This window comes from Hyperolius riggenbachi, chromosome 8 (assembly GCF_040937935.1).
Source record: "Hyperolius riggenbachi isolate aHypRig1 chromosome 8, aHypRig1.pri, whole genome shotgun sequence".
NCBI classification, from domain to species: domain Eukaryota; kingdom Metazoa; phylum Chordata; class Amphibia; order Anura; family Hyperoliidae; genus Hyperolius; species Hyperolius riggenbachi.
The window spans coordinates 73,755,570-73,774,798 of NC_090653.1; the positions used below are offsets into that span (position 1 = coordinate 73,755,570).

Consider the following 19,229-nt stretch of genomic DNA (forward strand, 5'->3'; position numbering starts at 1 on the left):
CTGGCTGCAGCTGTGCCGTCACTCCACTCCTGTCACTACTTCTGGCTGCAGGTGTGCTGTCACTCCTCTCCTGTCACTACCTCTGCCTGCAGCTGTGCTGTAACTCCTCTCCTGTCACTATCTCTGGCTGCAGCCGTGCTGTCACTCCTCTCCTGTCACTACCTCTGGCTGCAGGTGTGCTGTCACTCCTCTCCTGTCACTACCTCTGGCTGCAGCTGTGCCGTCACTCCTCTCCTGTCACTACATCTGGCTGCAGGTGTGCCGTCACTCCTCTTCTGTCACTACCTCTGGTTGCAGCTGTGCAGTCACTCCTCTCCTGTGATTACCTCTGGCTGCAGGTGTGCCTTCACTCTTCTCCTGTGACTACCTCTGGCTGAAGGTGTGCTGTCACTCCTCTCCTCTCACTACCTCTGGCTGCAGCTGTGCCGTCACTCCTCTCCTGTCACTACCTCTGGCTGCAGCTGTGGTTTGGCACAGTGGGAAACATAGGGGCACAAGAGGTGGTAGAGTGGGAAACATAGGGGCACAAGAGGTGACCAGGGGGAAACATAAGGGTACAAGAGGTGACTGATATGAGATATGATGTTAATTATTTGTTATTTTGGGGACATTTGCTCTAATGCTGGGAATACACAGTTCGTTTCTGCCGTGCGTTTCTGTTCTCAAACGTTTTTGCCACTCGATTCTGCAGTAGATTCTCTTATCTTCCGCTCGTTTTTCGTACTTTTTTCCAGTCACTTCTAACAGAAAACGAGCAGCCACGTCATCGAAAGGGAGATTGGACGTGTCGGAAATTATCTATTGAACCATCTAATCAGCTAAAAAATGAACCGTGTATTCTCAGCATAAGAGGTAGATACTTCACAGGCATAATACATCAGAACCAAAGGCCTCATGCCAAACGTAGTACACAGAGGACCAATTCTCTGTGCCATACAATAGAACAAAAACAGCCTAATCCAATTTGGGAATGTAAATAGAGACAAGCCAAAGACCTAATACACAAATAGTGGCACAATAGGCAACAAAATTGAATCACATCAGCCTAATCTAAGTGTTTGGGGGTGTCTGTATTTATATGTCCATATAGGATTAGGCTGAATTTGTTCTATTGTGTTGCCTAGACAATTGGTCTGGGAGTGTATGAAAAGGTAGGCAATAACTATACTAAAGCTGGCCATACACTGGCCCGATTTGCCACCATTTCGACAGTAGATTTGATCACTGGAATCGAATCTGCTGCCAATCGTTCGCGCTACACGCCGAATTTCGATCCATTTTGTCCGATCCCGTTGATTGTTCCGTGCGGAAAATTACAGTCGATTGCCCGCGGGTAGGGAGCGCGTCGCTAGCGGCGTTCGAGTGCCCGACGACCGACGCAATAGAGCGGCAATACATTCCCTGCTCCGCCGGCGCGACTACCCCCGGTCACCGCTGCTCCGTGTCCGCGCTGGTCTCCTGCATGCTTCAGTTCCTCCTGCCCGGCAGGAAGTTTAAACAGTAGAGGGCGCTCTACTGTTTAAACTTCCTGCCGGGCAGGAAGAAGTAAAGCATGCTGGACCTGGAAACCAGAGCGGAGAAGACAGCGGAGACCTGGGGACTGGAGTCGTGCCGGCGGAGCAGGTAATGTATGCGGGCATGCGCGCGGGGTGAGCGGCGGCGGCAGCACCACCACCACCACAGATTGAAGTCTATTGCGGTTCGCGAACTTTTCCGCGAACCGAACCTTCCGCGGAAGTTCGCGAACCTAAAATCGGAGGTTCGGCCCATCACTAGTGGCTGCCGGCGAGGGCAGGCGCATCTGATGGAGTCTGCGTGGGCACAATACAGCTGCAGGGGGCTGCTGGAAGCCCCAGGTGAGTAAAACTCATTTTTTACAGAGACTTAAGTGTCCCTTGTTGCTCTGCCTAAAAGTGCACCTCTTGATTTATGTGTCCGTCGGGGATCAGTTTCCCGTGGGCGACATTGCTGGCTGGCCTTTACAGACACTTGTCGTTTATGTAGCCGACGCGTTCTCTAGCTCTGTGTGTGACTACAGAGCAGTGTGTGCGTGACGTCACACAGCAGGGGAGCAGCGCAGAGAATGCAATCGGCTGATGCCTCAGTCAGGCATGTGTACAAGTCTAAGTGGGCATCATCCTTCCTCCCCTTTCATAGGCACAGACTGCATTACTCAGCTAAGGCCTACACCTGTGTAGAGTATTGGGCCCTGCTCTGTGACTTGCAGGATCAAGTTTGATCCCAAGCTCAAATTCGATCTTTTTCTTAAAACGGACAGGCTGGGAAATATTGAGCAAAATACCCTCCATCGTTCCAGGTATATGTCCAATCCTGATAACAAAATTTGATATTTAACTGGAAAAAAAAAAAATCAGTGAAATTTGAAAAAAAATTGTGTATGTGTGCTTTTTTTTTATATATTTTTCTATATTCAATCAATGTCAGATCCGAATATTGATCAAATCTCTTGTTTGAGTAGGATCTGATGTGAAAATTGCATGAAGTGTACCAGGCCTTACATACATGTTTATCTCACAGTTATGTATGGACACACTTGCTATTCCCTTATAGCAAAGTACACGAACCCACAGGAGCGCTTTTGGCAGCGTTTTGGCAGCACTGCGATACGCTAGCAGTTTGCCAAAACGCTGGGCTAATATTAATGGATGGGGCAACTTCCACAGGAACGTTTGCGTTTCTCAGAAACGCAAACGCAGGACGTGCAGCATTTTGGGAGCGTTAGCACTTTAATGTAAAGTATTGAACCGCTAGCGGAAACGCTCAGCAAAACCTAAACTGAGCGGTTTTGCTAGCGTTTTGCGGTTCAGCACACTGTAACAAAATGAAAAATAATTCACAGGACCAATCAGGATAAAAACGCAAAACGCTGGGCAAAAAAATACAATGTTGCAAAACACGACCAAAAACGCGCATGAATACGCTTGCAAACGGCTCAGACAAAACGCTAGCGGTTGCGGTTTGCGGATTTCAGTGGGTTCCAGGCCTCAGAGGGTGCCTCCAGGCATGCAGCAGTGCTGGGCTTGCTAGAAAAGCAAGTGAAGTGTAGTTTAAAAAATGATGAACAGAGGAACCTTATACTATAGATATATTTGTAAACATTTTTAATACATATAGTTAAAAATCTAAAACATTCAATTTGTAAACATTAAAAAAAAACTATAATCAAGAAGGGCTCCCCACTACATCACCCCCACCCCAGATACACAGGAGCAGCATAGCTTTTGTTCTCTTTTTTTAATTAGAATGCTGTGTTGCCTCCCACTGAGTCAGTTTCCCGACTCCTGCTGCACCCAGTAGCTAAGCTACATGCATTAGCACTGCTGGGGTGCGTACGAGAGGAATCGCCACCGGGAGACTTGGGCGCAGGATACAGGTGGTATGGCTTATCCTGCTTTTGCACAAGTTCCCGGCGACGTTAAATACTATTCCCCCTCTAGGTTCACGTTAGGCCTGAGCGATTTTAGGAAAAAATTGAATTGAGCGATTTCTGTCCAAAATTGCGATTTCGATTTCCTTCAAATCAAGCTTTGTCTCCCCCCCCCCCGTCTCTTTGTGCCCCCTTTGCCTCTTTATGCCTCCTCTGGGTCTCTCTCTTGACTCCTTTGAGTCTCTGTGCCCGCTGTTTCTCTCTTGCCCCCTTTGTGTCTCTGTGCCCGCTCTGTTACTCTCTTGCCCTTTGTGTCTCTGTGCCCGCTGTTTCTCTCTTGCCCTTTGTGTCTCTGTGCCCGCTGTTTCTCTCTTGCCCCCTTTGTGTCTCTGTGCCCGCTCTGTTACTCTCTTGACCCCTTTGTGTCTCTGTGCCCACTCTGTTTCTCTCTGTGCCCACTCTGTCTATCTCCCAAGCTGCATCAGTACTGGACATAGCTTACAGCACAAGTCCAGCGATGCCCGTGTATCCACTTCGCCTCTTGCAGGCTCTACTGCATGGAATACTTCCTGTATGACACGCCAAGCACAAGAGACGGCAGACGCGATGGAGGATCTACAGTGTTGGACTTGTGCGGAAGGTATGTCAGGCCGCACGCGCCGGGACTTTGGGGAAATTTGAAGCCGCTTCTTCAAACTTCCCCCATGTGGAAATTATGTGATCGCGATGATCACCGCTTTAACGATTCCAAAATTGTGATCTTGGTGATCGTGATTTCGGTTTGAATTCGATTTATCTTTCAGGTCTAGTTCACGTTGATAGTGTGGGATGGCTTCCAGCAATTGCTGGAGGCCAAATTACAGTGTTTAAAAAGTAACTTCAGCTCTGTCTTCTGACGGCGCCGAAGTTACTCACTGTGCGCCACTATGGCCGTAATTCCTATTACGGCCCATGGTGGCGCCGGCTGTGCCCAAGTCTCCTGCGCTGGAATAGCCGTGTTCGTGCTGGGTGCACATGCTAGGGAGCCACATCAGGAAGTACAGAAGCCACACAGAATGGAGAACCCAGAGCTATATTGGGGAAGCGTCTATCTGCAGCTGCAGAGGAGAATTGCAGCGATTGGGTGAATACTTCTCTGCACACATCAGGCATGTAAGTGGCAGTTCCTGTCTTAGTCAGGACTGGGTCAGACTACAGTGTGACCCTCACTGATAAGAAATGACAATTATATAACACTTTCCTAGCAGAAAATGGCTTCTGAGAGCAGGAACGAGATAAAAGGGGTCAATCCACTCCTCCCATCGCTCCACCAGGGCGGCTCCCCTCCGTGAATCCCTCCACTGGCTTCCTATCCAGTCCAGAATCAGATTCAAGATATTGTGTCTGACCTACAAATCCATCCACAAAACCTGTCCAACCTACATTTCTGATCTTACTCAGAGATACACACCAAGCCGCTCACTCCGCTCCTCCAATGAACTTCGCCTGACCGTCCCCCGCATCACCCAGTCCCATGCACGCCTCCAAGACTTCTCAAGAGCCGCTCCGACACTATGGAACTCCCTACCTCCACCCATTAGGGCAGCCCCCTCCTTCAACACCTTCAAGAAGGCCCTCAAAACTCACCTTTTCACTCTTGCCTACCACCCCTCACAATTGCTCTAAACCCACAGCCGAACTCTGGTCCCCTACCTCTCGTGTCCCTACCTCTCCCTCTAGATTGTAAGCCTTTGGGCAGGGTCCTCACTCCTTTTGTGTCCTACCTGATCATGCACCTCTATTACTGTGCACCCATGCTATGCATTTGAGTGAACCTAACTTGCATAACTCCATGCTCCCATCCAGTGACTGACTAAGCATTACCTTGTACTCATACTGTGCTGTGTGATCTGGTTTTCTTGTATTCCTGTATTGTCATATTGCTGTTTGTCACCCCTAAATATTGTCTGTAACCTAAATTAATGTCCAGCGCTGCGTAATATGTTGGCGCTTTATAAATACAACAAATAAATAAATAAATAAATACTCAATAGATTTTAGCTCTGGCATACTTCAATGAATGTGTCATTGAGCAAAAATAATAAACCAGTAAAAACGTAAAAAGTCGATTTAAATATAAAATAAGCCTGTGGAATATGTTAAACTGTGGAATATGTTAAAAAGTCATTTTTAGGAGAAGGAGGAAAGATACAATTGTTTATTTCATTAGTTTAGAGGAGAGAAAGAGATTGAGTAGTAGACTACACAGGTAGTCAAGTATGATCTGTGTATGCTTATTTTGACTTTTGATTTTCAGTTCAGGTGCTCTTTAAAGCTGACTATAACTAAAGGTGGATGCACACTAGGGCTGCACAGCTCCGCCTACCGCTGCTGTCATTCCATCGCTATCCAGTGATTGGTAATGCTGCTGTATGTGCCTGCCGCTCGCTCGAGTGGATCCGCCCCCCGCTCATTAACACTAATACATATTCACTGCTTCTGGCCAATCCGCGCACTGCGGGGCCAGACAGAAGGTACTACAGACAGCGGGCCGGGAAGAGCGGGCACTATGAAAGCTGCTGCAGATAGTAGTGACGATCACCAGATCGTCTTAACATGAACCCCCCCCCCCCCATCCTAAAGTGCAAAAGCTTGTTTTGAAAAAAAAAAGTGTGAAAAAAAAAAATCGAAATTGCAATTTCTGAGAGAAAAATCACAATTTCAATTTTTCCCTAAAATCGTGCAGCCCTAAGGCCTCTTGCACACTACATTGCAAGTGATTCCGATTCAGAATCCGCTTTTTAATCAGTTTTTACATCCGATTCAGATTCCGATTTGCAGTGTGCAGGGAGCGAACTGCAAATCGGAATCTGAATCAGATGTAAAAACTGATTAAAAAGCGGAATCTGAATCGGAATTACTTGCAGTGTGCAAGAGGCCTTATGCACACACAGGCAAAAACTAGAAGACACGAGAATAGCGGTGAACCGGGAGGAGGCATTTCCAGCATCCTGAAAGGGGACAACAGGAACTGGACAAAACTTTCAAACTTGCCTCTTCAATTTCTCTCCTGCACTGCAGTCATGTGCTCATTCCAAACACATTAGATCATTACCCAGTCTGGCCACAAACTGCCAGATCTATTGCACACTGTTATTATGTAGTCCTGTATGAAACAGTATCATCTTTTTACATTTAGTGTGAATTGTGGAGGTTTTAGTGTTTATACATGTCGATAATGATTTTTAGTGTATCAAAGTGAACCTGAAGTGAGAGGAATATGGAGGCTGCCAAGATTATTCTCTAATAAACAATGCCAGTTGCCTGCCCTCTGTGCTGGTGCTTTACCATCTAATGCTTTGAGTCACTGGTCTGACTTCATGATTGCTGCAGGTGTGCGACTAAAACAGCTAAAGCCAAAAGCTCAGCATCACTGGCATGGTTTATAAAGACAAGTAGATGTACAGAGGCGCCAAAAGGATAAAATATGCTAAAATGTTTAAAATATTCGGGTGGCGGCGGTGGACCGGCCACTCAGAAATAGACTCGATGCTGTCGCTTAAGATAAAGACAATTTATTCACATACTCCATGAACAGAACCGGTTTATAAAGAAATGAAGATGGCAGCCTCCAATTCCTCTCACTTCAGGCTCCCTTTAACCCTCCTGGCGGTTTGCTAAAAATCTGCCAGGGGGCAGCAAATCAGTTTTTTTTTTTAATTTTTCTTTTTCATGTAGCGAGACAAGGTCAGCGGCATCCGCCTGGAGGGCTTCCCCTGTCGCCATGGCGACGAGCGGGATGACGTCACCGGCGTCAAACGGAACTCTAATCCACCCCACAGCGCTGCCTGGCACTCATTGGCCAGACAGTGCACAGGGTCTGGGGGGGGGGGGCGCGGCGGATCGGCGGCGATCGCATTGCACACGCAACTAGCAAAGTGCTAGCTGCGTGTAGCAAAAAATTTTTTTATTCAAATCGGCCCAGTGAGACCTGAGCGGTGCCTTCCGGCGGCTTACCGCCAGGGAGGTTAAATGAATCACGAAGCTAAAAAAAAGGGAATTTTACTTACCTCGTGCTTCTTCCAGCCCATAGAAGTAATTTCAGTTCCTCACCGCAGCTCCAGACCCTCTCCCGCTGCCTGCAAGAATCACCGACCCCCAATGGGTCGGTGCCTTCTGCACACGCAAGCGCCTGCACGAGAATGGGCCCACGTGACCAGGAGTGTACTGCTGCACAGGTTCTGTACACACCCGGTGATGTGGGCGTGTTCACAATGCATACAGGCTGCCAGAGGGACCCCAGAGAGGATCACAGCTGCGGCGAGGGACCCAATAACTTCTAGGGGCTGGAAAAAGCACCAGGTAAGTAAAACTACATTTATGTTTTGGCCTCATGAGTCCTTTAAGGGGAATCTGAAGTGAAAATAAACTTATGATATAATAAATTGTATGTGTAGTACAGCTAAGAAATAGAACATTATTAGCAAAGATAGGAGTCTCATATTGTGTCCAGTACAGGAAGAGTTAAAGGACTTCCGAGGCGAAAATGCTAAAAAAAAGTAAATTACCTGCCTCATCTTTTATGGCACGGAGGACGCAGCCCCCCCCCCTCATTAGCCCCCTCGGGCCGGCTGCCGACCCCACGGCCCGGGTCGGGCTCTCCTGCCTCTCGCAACATGGCCGCTTCCTTTGGCCGCGGCTGCGCAGTCCGCCTGGCCGCAAGTGCGGCTGCGCAGCTCTAGGGCCAACCCCCTTGATCCACGCTACGTACCGTGGATCAGGGGGGGTTGGCCCTAGAGCTGCGCAGCCGCACTCGCGGCCAGGCGGACTGCGCAGCCGCGGCCAAAGAAAGCGGCCATGTTGCGAGAGGCAGGAGAGCCCGGCCCGGGCTGTGGGTTCGGCAGCCGGCCCGGGGGGGGGGCTAATGAGCTGGGGGACCCGGCGGATCGGCACGGACGGCGTCCTCCGTGCCATATAAGATGAGGCAGGTAATTTACTTTTTTTAGCATTTTCGCCTCGGAAGTCCTTTAAACTTTACTTGTCATCTATGCAAAAGACCTTCTCTGGCTAAATTAGTCAGACAGCAATGTTATTTTCTGAAGGACTTATACATCAAAGAAACAATGAAAGACAACTTCAGATAAGATTTTACTGCAGAGGAGTTCAAAGGTTCATTAGCTCTGCTCTGTTTCATAGTTTAAAATGCAGATTGTTGTTTGTAAACTTCAAATATTAGAGAATGATGCAATGTTATAGAAGAAAAAAAAAAGCTATATGATTGAAAATAAAAATATTAGACTTTTCTTTGCTAATAATGTTCTATCAATTATCTGTACTACACATACAATTCATTATATCATACTTTTTTTGCTTCAGTGTCACTTTAATGCTGGGAATACTGTTGTGTGTTTCTGTTCTCGATCATTTTTGCCGCTCGATTCTGCAGTCGATTCTCTTATCTGCCGCTCGTTTCTCTTATCTTTTTCCATTCACTTCTATCAGAAAGCGAGCGGCAAAAGAATCGAAAGGGAGATCGGAAAGGTGGGAAATTATCTATCGAACCATCTAATCAGCTATAAAACGAACCATATATTCCCAGCATAAGTAAAACACTAACCACAACGCAGCACAATTTCTTTTTATATGCTAATAAGAGATAATAAGCTCACATATAGAGCTACTAGGATTTATTTAATTCAGTTAATACATCAGTCCATATACTGATTCCAGACACTTCATAGTCCCCATCCTGAGTTTTCAATGCCCGAAGTCTAGTTAGTGTAATTTCTTTAAGTTCATCAGGTCCTTTTAAAAGACACCTAAAATATTCAAGAAACTCATGGAAAGTCAATTTACGAGTTCTGCAAGTCCATTTCCCTGAAGTGACCTCTTGTTCCATTTCTGCCCCCAGTGTGACCAAGTAGTCTAGGTAGGTGTTCCTAAACCTGGACAGCTTAGAACTCAGTCTTGCTAAGGCCTGGAGGTTAACAGTCAAACAGAAGTCTGCCAGTGTAGGATTATTTGACATCAGCCAGTCTATAAGAAGCTCAGCCAAGTGGTCCTGATGATGAGCATTCCAAGTGTCAAGCGATAACAGCACAACTGCGATCAAGTGGTATACAAGTGGCCGGGGGATGCCACCAAGAACATCCGATACGGCAGACAGATTCTGGCCCCCTTCTGACATCTTCAGTCTATTTTCGAGGCTGCTCCTAAGCATGTCTCCTTGTGTTACTAACACGGGATTGTCTAAAGAATAACGCGAGCTATCACAAGAAAACAAAGAGAGGGACAGGAAAAGTTCAGAAGCCGCCTTTTGAGTTATGATGTGGTCTAAACAAGGAGACTTGACACTTTCAGAGTCAGAATCGTGTAGCAGCTCAACCAGATACTTGAACACAAGTGGTGGGATGGCACTATTATGGTAAAGAGCCATACAAAAGATTGCCTTGCCTTTCATAAGGTCTGCAAAAGTTACATCCTGGTAATTTAGAACATGAACACGGAGCTCCTCATTCTTCACTGTAAGATGATCTTCAATGGCTTTTCTGATGGAGCTGTTGGCTTTGAAGCGGTGGTGAACCTGCTGAAAATAGCTTCCCCATTCAAGAGCTCGTTTTACATTCAACAAATCCCAGTCTTTCACACAAGTAGTATGAGACAAAGCAAGGACTTCAACAAAATGGTCTAGATTCTCCAGCAAGAGCTTCAGCTTCTCTGCCATTGTTCAAAGATCGTACCTAAAGTAGTGAGAAATAACAATGATTATTATTATTGTAAATGTATATGATGCTGACATCTTTTGTAGCACATAGGGAGTCAGTGATCATGTCATCCCTCAGTGCAATGTCAAAGTATTATGTCCATAACATAGATTCGGGAGTTTTTTGGGGGATCCAATTACCTTGTCTGCATGTTTTTGGGATAAAAGAAAAAACCCACACAAACTTGGGAGAACATACAAACTCCATAAAGAAAGTGTCTTGGCCCATATTTTGAAACTGCGGACCTTAGCGCTGCAATTTTAATTACACAAAGTTTCTAGCAAAACAACATTCTGTAAACTGTACTCAAGATGACGTGTATGTACAGTGCCAAACATATTAATAAATATAAGTATAAAGAAAGTGGACCTTAGTGCTGCAATTTTAATTACACAAAGTTTCTAGCAAAAAAAAAAATCCTTAAAGTGAGTGGGAACCGCATTTAAAAAAAATGAGACAGATACTTACCCAAGGAGAGGGAAGGCTCTGGGTCCTATAGAGCCTTCTCGCTCCTCTCCTGGTCCCCTCGTTCCAGTGCTGGCTCGCCCGGTAGCAGTATTTGACTAAATTAGTCAAATACTGCTTTACCCGGCCAAAAGAAGGCTTCAGAAGTCTTCAGGGAGCCCGAGTGCTCCTGAAGAAGGGCGGCCCTGTACTGCACCTGCGCTGCGCAAGCACGCTCTCTTGTGCAGTATGGAGCCGCACGTCTTCGGGAGGACACGGCTCCCGAAGACTTCAAAATACCCTTTCGGCGGGGGATTGAAACGGGGGGAGCCAGCACAGGATAGAGAGCACTGAGAGAGGAGAGGGAAGGCTCTATCCGACCCAGAGCCTTCCCTCTCCTTAGGTAAGTATTTGCTTCATTTTTTTTAAATGCGGTTCCCATTCACTTTAAAGTGTACTTGAGATGACGTGTATGTACAGTGCCAAGCATAATAACTATACATTAGTATGGGTTCACAGCCCTAGGTGCACTGCACTAATCGATTTTTTTAGAGATAAACAGCCAATACTCAGTACTCAAACGCCAACAATGAGGAAAGGAGACAATACAGACGTCAGATTCTTTTTCACTTCTCCAGGTTTGCCCAGAGCAGGATCATCCACAAGGCAACCTAGGCAGGTGCCTTGGGCCTAGTGGGTTTCAAGGGGCCCACCAGCCACCTCCTATGGCCCCTCTCCACCTCAACTTACCATTAGGACCATAAGGGGCACCAGATCTACCACCATGTCTAGGGCCCCATTTCTTCTTAATTCATCTCTGGGATCGCCACAGTTAAAACAAGCAACAAGTGTCCTTTTAACCACTTCAGCCTTCAGTGTCTAATTTTAAAAGTAAAAAAAGATTCATTATCTGGAAATTTTTACTTCCAGATGTAATTTTACTATTTGGCCAAAAGATGCCCTCGCAGCTCACTTCTGCATGAGGAAAGTTCCTCCGCAAAGCGGAAGTAATGAGTGGACGGGGCAGAAGGGGATTTGTGAGAGACGGAACCGTCTCGTTGACGATGTCGGTCTTTCATACAGGGACTTAGATCAATGAATGGGAACTCTGTACCCATTCATTGATCTCCGGGCTAAGAGAAGGTGGCGGGAGCGCACGCGATCACGCAAACCAGGCAGCGGCAGCAGTGCAGCCTATCTGGACGGATATATCCATCCAGATAGGATTAAGTGGTTACTCTCTCCGATTCCTGCTGCGGTCCTGTATAAATGCGCTCCTTGGCGCTCCGTCAGCTTATCCTACAAGGGATACTAACTGGACTTAGGGCTCATTCATATTATTTAGCGGAGATGGCCGTGAGATCAGAATGCAACGTGTACGATCGCACGCAATCTGCGCTGCGCTGCAGATCCCATTCACTACAGTGAATGGATCTGCACTGCGATTCCGGGAAAATGCATGCAGCAGTGCGATAGCACATCGCACTGCTGCGCAGCGCATATGATGGGAACGGAAACTGTCTATGCACATGGCAGCGCATATAGTCTGAATGAGGCCTTAGTGTAATACTGTATACATCTGTCTGATACCCACAGCATCAGTGACACTGAAAGTGGGGATGTTGTGAGGTGATGTGTGCAACCTCCACCGTATGAGCATGCATGTGCCGCACCCCACCCCAACAGCAAGCCGCTTACTGTGTACCTACCCATTCCTATTACGAGTGGACTTAGTTTAGTCAGAGGCCTGGTGGTGGGTGTGCACTACGGAACCATAGCTCCAGTTGGTGGTGGCACGCTGCCTCGGAAGAGCCAGTTGTTTGCCTTTTAATTGCAGAGATACAGACATACTACGCTATGTGGAGTTTTGATTTGTTGCAAATACTGTGATTTTGGTAGTTAATTCCTATTGGGGTGCTGTGGTTGGCAGAAAAAAACAAGTATGCATACTCCACTACTGTCGTGAACCATAAGCGGCTTGCTGATGGGGTGGGGTGCAGCACATGTGCATACGGCAGAGGTTGCACACATCACCTCTGCCCTACTCCCCTGGTTGTAGTGTCAATTTTGCTGGAAGTATCAGATGGATGTATACAGTATTACACTATGTCCTGTTCATATCCTTTAGGCTCATACACACATTAGACTATAGTCTTTGGAAAATAAAAGATCACAGACCAATCTTACCACCCTTCATGTAGTATGAGAGCCATACTCTACACAGTCTTTTCTATGGAGCTGAACTCCACATCAGAAAAAAATCTTTGCAAGATGCTGCACACACAGATGCTGTACAGACACAAAAGATCAGTATCTGCAAAAGATCTGTTCCTGCCAAAAATCCATTCCTGCAAATTGCAATGATAGTCTATGAGATCTGCAGATCATCATACACACATGATTTAACTGACATTCATCTGCAGATCAAGCAATCGTCTGCAGATCTGAAAATCCATCCTGGTGGATCTGATCTGCAGATGAATGTCAGTTAAACAAGGTGTGTATGATGATCTGCAGATCTCATAGACTATCATTGCAATTTGCAGGAATGGATTTTTGGCAGGAACAGATCTTTTGCAGATACTGATCTTTTGTGTCTGTACAGCATCTGTGTGTGCAGCATCTTGCAAAGATTTTTTTTCTGATGTGGAGTTCAGCTCCATAGAAAAGACTGTGTAGAGTATAGCTCTCATACTACATGAAGGGTGGTAAGATTGGTCTGTAATCTTTCATTTTCAAAAGACTATGGTCTGATGTGTGTATGTGGCCTTTGTAGGATATCAAGCATCAAGGGAAAGCACTTAAACAGGAGTGTGGCAGGAATTGGAAAGATTAAAAGGACAAATATGAATAACTACGCGGTGTTCCTTTTCTTCTTTTTCTGCCTGAAAGAGTTATTTAGGTATACAAGTGACAGAACCTCTCCATTTGAGACCTAGTTAGACTATAGCTAATCCTCACTGAAATTACAGACATAAATCTTTTGCCTGGAAGAGGGCAGAGATTAAAAAAAATAATAAAGTTTACATATTTTGGCTTAAAGAGAGTCTGAAGCGAGAATAGATCTCGCTTCAGACCTCATATATAGCAGGGGCACGTGTGCCCCTGCTAAAACGCCGCTATCCCGCGGCTTAACGGGGGTCCCTGTCCCCCCAAATCCCCTCCGTAATGCGGGGGAGCGCTTCCGCATTGGGGCAGGGCTAACCGCCGCAGCCCTGCCCCATGCGCGTCTGTCAGCACATATCTCCGCCTCTTCCCCGCCCCTCTCAGTCTTCCTTCACTGAGAGGGGCGGGGGAGAGGCGGCGATGCGCGTCTGATAGACGCGACTGGAGGCAGGGCTGCAGCCGTTAGCCCTGCCTCCAGGAAGACAAATCCTATGACCAACTTTCCGACCAACTTTTGCGGGGGGTGGGTTGGGGGTGAAGGGACCCTCGTGCAGCCGCGGGATAGCGGCGTTTTAGCAGGGGCACACGTGCCCCTGCTAGATATGAGAGCTGAAGCGAGATTTAGTCTCGCTTCAGTGTCTCTTTAAAGAAATCCAGAGCTGAAGCTCGGTAACAAAATCAGATACTTACCGGGCCCGTTTCCACTTGTGCAGTGCGAATCACCGTGGTAAAAATTTGCATGCGGATGCAAATTTCGCATGCGGGTATGCGAATTTTCATGCGAAATTGCGTGCGAATTTGCATGGATGACGATGTATGCGAATTTAGCCATGGCTGTGCCTGTGTGCTTTTCCATTGATTTCATGCGAATTCACATGTGAATTCGCATGAAAATTCGCATACCAAAACCGCATGCAAATTCCCTATTAAATACATTGGGCTCTATTCATAAAACCTTACCGCAAGTTTTCCGCTCAAAACAGCGGATTTTCCCGTCCATTTAGCAAAGTGGGCATTCATAAAAGCTGTTCCCGCATGAAAATCTACGATCCTCCAGCAGAGCGAGAAATTTCCGCCTTCTCCAGTGTTTTTCTAGATGTATCTAGAAAAAAGTAACAAAATGGCCATTCATAAAGTTTAGAGGAAGCGGTATGTGGACGGGAAATACCGCTTCCTCTGATTTTGCGGATTACATACAAGTGAATGGGACAGACCTCCCAGAGAGAGCAGTGCACGGAGGGACTCTGCCGGCTGAAGTGTTTCCGCATGCCTTCCGACAGCTTACCGCCAGCTTTCAGCGGGAGATCACCACTCTGCTATCGCAGCTGGCAAGATTTCTATGAATGACCACCCAGAAGTGTAAAATACCGCTGCGGTATTTTACCTCCAGGATTTTTTCCGACTCAGAAGTATTATGAATAGAGCCCATTGTATGCGAATCACATAGCGGTATGCGAATTCTGATGGCTCTGCCATGCAGATTTTTTCTGCACAGAAAAACGGTCAGAAATCCTGACAAGTGGAAACAGTCCCATCCACTTGTATTGCCTATGCGAATCTGCATGCAGATTCGCTCTAGTGGAAACGGGCCCTAAAAGAGGGAAGCCTCAGGATCCTATTGAGGTTTCCCTCGCTACTCTCTTGTCCCTCGTTGCATCATTCTGAGTTGATGCAGAATTATTCTAACTTTTTAAGATCATTTAAGGTGAATGAAAATGCCAGGGTGGGATCTGATTGATCTATTTACAAGACACATACATTTTTATAATTCTGAATTAACAAAATGATTTGCATTCCATTGAGCCTTTCTGCATCAACTAGTGATTTATTCAGAAAGACACTCAATGCTGAGGGATTACACTTGTGTTTGCAGGAACCACAGACGATTCCTCGCAAGCATTTTGCCACACAATCTACAATTGAACATAGGAAGTTTTTTTTAAGTATATAGTGATTTTGTAGCTAGTCTAGTTCAGGGGACCCAGCAGGAAACAGTTCTCCAATCACAACACACTCTACAGCATGAAGCTTTGTGATTGGACAAATAGCGTGGGCATAGTTTACTACAACCTATCTGAAACCTAGCAGTTCAAGGCGGTGCCGGCTAACCAATCAGGTTAGTGGAATTTTCCTATGAGTTTTCTTGTCGGGTCCCCTAATCTAGACTAGCATCTAGCACCATGATTTTCAATGAGGAATCATAGTAGTGCAGGTTGTATCTTTTTAAAATGCAATACATAATTAAAGAGGTTTATGGAAAACACAGCAGACCCATAGGAAAGCATTCCTTGCACGTTCGCATGAGGCAGGGAACACACTTGACTTTCAGTTTTCCGCGCGCGTTTTTCTTCATACTTTTTCTGCACACCAAGTGTGTTTCCATGCAGGAAAACGCACGCATTTTTTCACAGCAGCTGATGTAATTGATAGAGAAAACTGCCAAAATGTGCTGAGTCATCATGCAAAATTTTTTTTCTGTGCGCGAACAACTCAGTTAGGCCCAGTGCACACCGAGCGGTTTTTGGAGCGATCCGCCGGCCGCATCCGCCTGGAAAAACGCTTGGCTAATGTATTGCAATGGGATGGTGCACACCGGCAGTTTGAGTTTTCTGCCAAGCCGCAAACGCGCCTCCTGCTGCGTGTTTGCGGATTTCGGAAGCGTTTCGTCCTCAATGTAAAGTATAGGAAAAACGCAAAACCGCTCTGAAAAACGCTACTTCAGAGCGGTTTGCCAGGCATTTTTGTTACAGTAGCTGTTCAGTAACAGCTTTTACTGTAACAATTTGTGTAATCTGCTACACAAAAACGCACCCAAAACCGCTAGGTATGTTTAGAAAACCTCTCTAAACATACCTAGAATCGCTCTGAAATCAGCTCCCAAAACCGCTAGCGTATTGCGGATCTGCTAGCGGTTTTGGTGTGCACTGGGCCTAAGTGTGTACTAGCACCTAGGTTCTCAACGTGCGGTACACGTACCCCAGGGGGTACTTCTGATGGTTCCAGGGGGTACTTAGACTTGCTATACTTAACCAAGGATAACAAATTTAGAGTTTTAGAAAATGATAAATCCCATTTAAATAACACCAAATTAGTATTTTAGCTAAATAAAAGCAATAGTAAATGCTTGGAAATTGTTTAGAACCAATTATCATGTAATGATACATACATACATACATTTGTCTAGGGGTACTTGTGATAATGTTTACTATGCTAGGGGTACTTGGCGAGTACAGGGTTTTAAAAGGGGTACATACCAATAAAATGTTGAGAAACACTGTACTAGCACATTGATTATCATGAGTTCGCAGTTTTTCTGTGCAGAAAACGCGCACGAAAACAGCCAAGTGTGTACCCTGACTGAATGCCTGCGATTTTACGGCGTTCCCTGACTGACACTTCTAAAAGTCTGTGCTGTGTCCAAAGGAATGAGACAACTAGTGTTTACACAAAATCCTGTAAGTATAGGAACATACTAGGCAGAATCACATATGCGTTTTCAATAGCACATAGTGGAAACCGCATATGCGACTCTGCCTAGTGTGTTTCTACCCTAAAAGATGACAATATTGTTTCAAATGCACTTCCATTCATTCTCAATAGAAGTGGCGGTTGATCTCTTTTTGATGCCACTTTTGTCTGTTGCCTCAAAAGTGGCGTTTACATAGGGTGACCATGCGTCCTCTTTTCCCTGGACAGGTCCTCTTTTTCAGACCTGTCCAGGGCATCCGGACGATTTTTTTAAATGCCCGGGAAAGAGCTCACGCAGGGGCGGCGCCAGCATACAGGTGAGGCACGCCCCCCGCTTGGGGCCTCACACTGCGGGGGGGCTCGCTCTGCTGCTGGCAGCGGGCGGACACCGGGTGTGCGGAACAGCGGGGAAGAGAATTTCCCACTTACCTTCCTCGATCCTGCCAGCTACTATCTACTTCCTGTCCCGGCGTCTGTCGGTATGGTAACAGCGCCCCCTGTGATGACGTAACCGCCTGTCGTCACAGGGGGAGCTCTAACCAATGCGACACGCGCCGGGAGAGGCTGAAGATGGAAGTTCTCTGCAGGATCCAGGCAGGTAAGTGGAAACTTCTCTCCCCGCCGCTGCGCACACCCTCCTGGCGATACGGGAGGGGGGCATCTACCTATCTAACCTACACTGAGGGCATCTACCTATCTAACCTACACTGAGGGCATCTACCTATCTAACCTACACTGAGGGCATATACCTATCTGAGCTATACTGGGGGCATATACCTATCTGAGCTATACTGGGGGAATATACCTATCTGAGCTACACTGGGGGCATATACCTATCTGAGCTACACTGGGGGCATATACCTATCTGAGCTACACTGGGGGCATATACCTATCTGAGCTACACGGGGGGGGCATATACCTATCTGAGCTATACTGGGGGCATATACCTATCTGAGCTATATTGGGGGCATATACCTATCTGAGCTATACTGGGGGCATATACCTATCTGAGCTATATTGGGGACCTATACCTATCTGAGCTATACTGGGGGCATATACCTATCTGAGCTATACTGGGGGCATATACCTATCTGAGCTATACTGGGGGCATATACCTATCTGAGCTATACTGGGGGCATATACCTATCTGAGCTATACTGGGGGCATATACCTATCTGAGCTATACTGGGGGCATATACCTATCTGAGCTACACTGGGGGCATATACCTATCTGAGCTACATTGGGGGCATATACCTATCTGAGCTATACTGGGGGCATATACCTATCTGAGCTATATTGGGGGCATATACCTATCTGAGCTATACTGGGGGCATATACCTATCTGAGCTATACTGGGGGCATATACCTATCTGAGCTATACTGGGGGCATATACTTATCTAAGCTATACTGGGGGCATATACCTATCTAAGCTATACTGGGGGCATATACCTATCTAAGCTATACTGGGGGCATATACCTATCTAAGCTATACTGGGGCCATATTCCTATCTAACCTATACTGGGGCCATATTCCTATCTAACCTGTACTGCGGACATATACCTTGTCCGCACATTTGTGGGGAAATCTGCTGCCAATCTCATTGCATTTTGTGGGGAATTCTTCTGCGAATCTGATTGCATTTTGTGGTTGGCCAGCCCTCCACCATGTGGCCTGGAAAAAAAAATGTCCCTCCATGCCCACGAAGTTGAACAGCACACTGCTAAGGTCTTGTATATTTGGCCCCACCCATGACCACGCCCACATGCTGTTGTGATTGTCCTCTTTTTTGGAAATCAAAATATGGTCACCCTAGTTTACAGCCCGTGTGAACAGGTCCTCACAGGTTCATTTTAGCATTTATAGGCAGATTTAAAAACGAATGATTCAATAATCAATTAATTATTCATGGATGGAATGTAGTTAGCCCTTTGAAAATTCCTCATTCATCTTATTTACTTCTGCTTCTGTATAGGTAAATTCTACTGTAAATTCGAATATTTGCTATCAGTTCAGTATCATCCTTGTATGTCTGCAGCCTCGGCATAACCACCTGAGGCTGCTAGGCCCTAGAGGCCCTGCAGCCTCAGTAGTGCTGACTACTCACACGTGTTATGCACAACTTACCCTTCCACAGCAGCACGCCACGCACTGCCATTCTTATCGAGGGCATAATATTGGCGGGGCTCTCACGCACTACTTGCCCTCAGTAAGCATGGCATCAGAGGCGGGCACGCGCCACCTGCTGGTGACGTCAGCGCGCTCCACTTCCACAGGTTATCAGCCGAATCATTGGCCCT

General features: G+C 46.5%; 1 protein-coding gene across 2 annotated transcripts; it reads right to left on the reverse strand.

Moving 5' to 3' along the window:
- Positions 1-9,037: 9,037 nt before the first annotated feature.
- Positions 9,038-19,205, reverse strand: FANCF (FA complementation group F). 2 transcript variants are annotated; one of them, XM_068249473.1, is made up of 3 exons: positions 19,057-19,205; positions 14,422-14,563; positions 9,038-10,107 (listed from the first exon to the last, which is right to left on the reverse strand). In XM_068249473.1, the coding sequence occupies exon 3, from the start codon at positions 10,089-10,091 to the stop codon at positions 9,048-9,050; it is 1,044 nt and encodes a 347-aa protein (XP_068105574.1). In that variant the 5' UTR covers positions 10,092-10,107; positions 14,422-14,563; positions 19,057-19,205; the 3' UTR covers positions 9,038-9,047. The 2 variants fall into 2 exon arrangements, with proteins under 2 accessions (XP_068105574.1, XP_068105573.1); XM_068249472.1 differs by lacking the exon at positions 14,422-14,563.
- Positions 19,206-19,229: the final 24 nt, after the last annotated feature.

Coding starts and splice junctions, on each gene's coding strand:
- FANCF (XM_068249472.1), bottom strand. CDS start 10,091: ATGGCAGAGAAGCTGAAGCTCTTGCTGGAGAATCTAGACCATTTTGTT.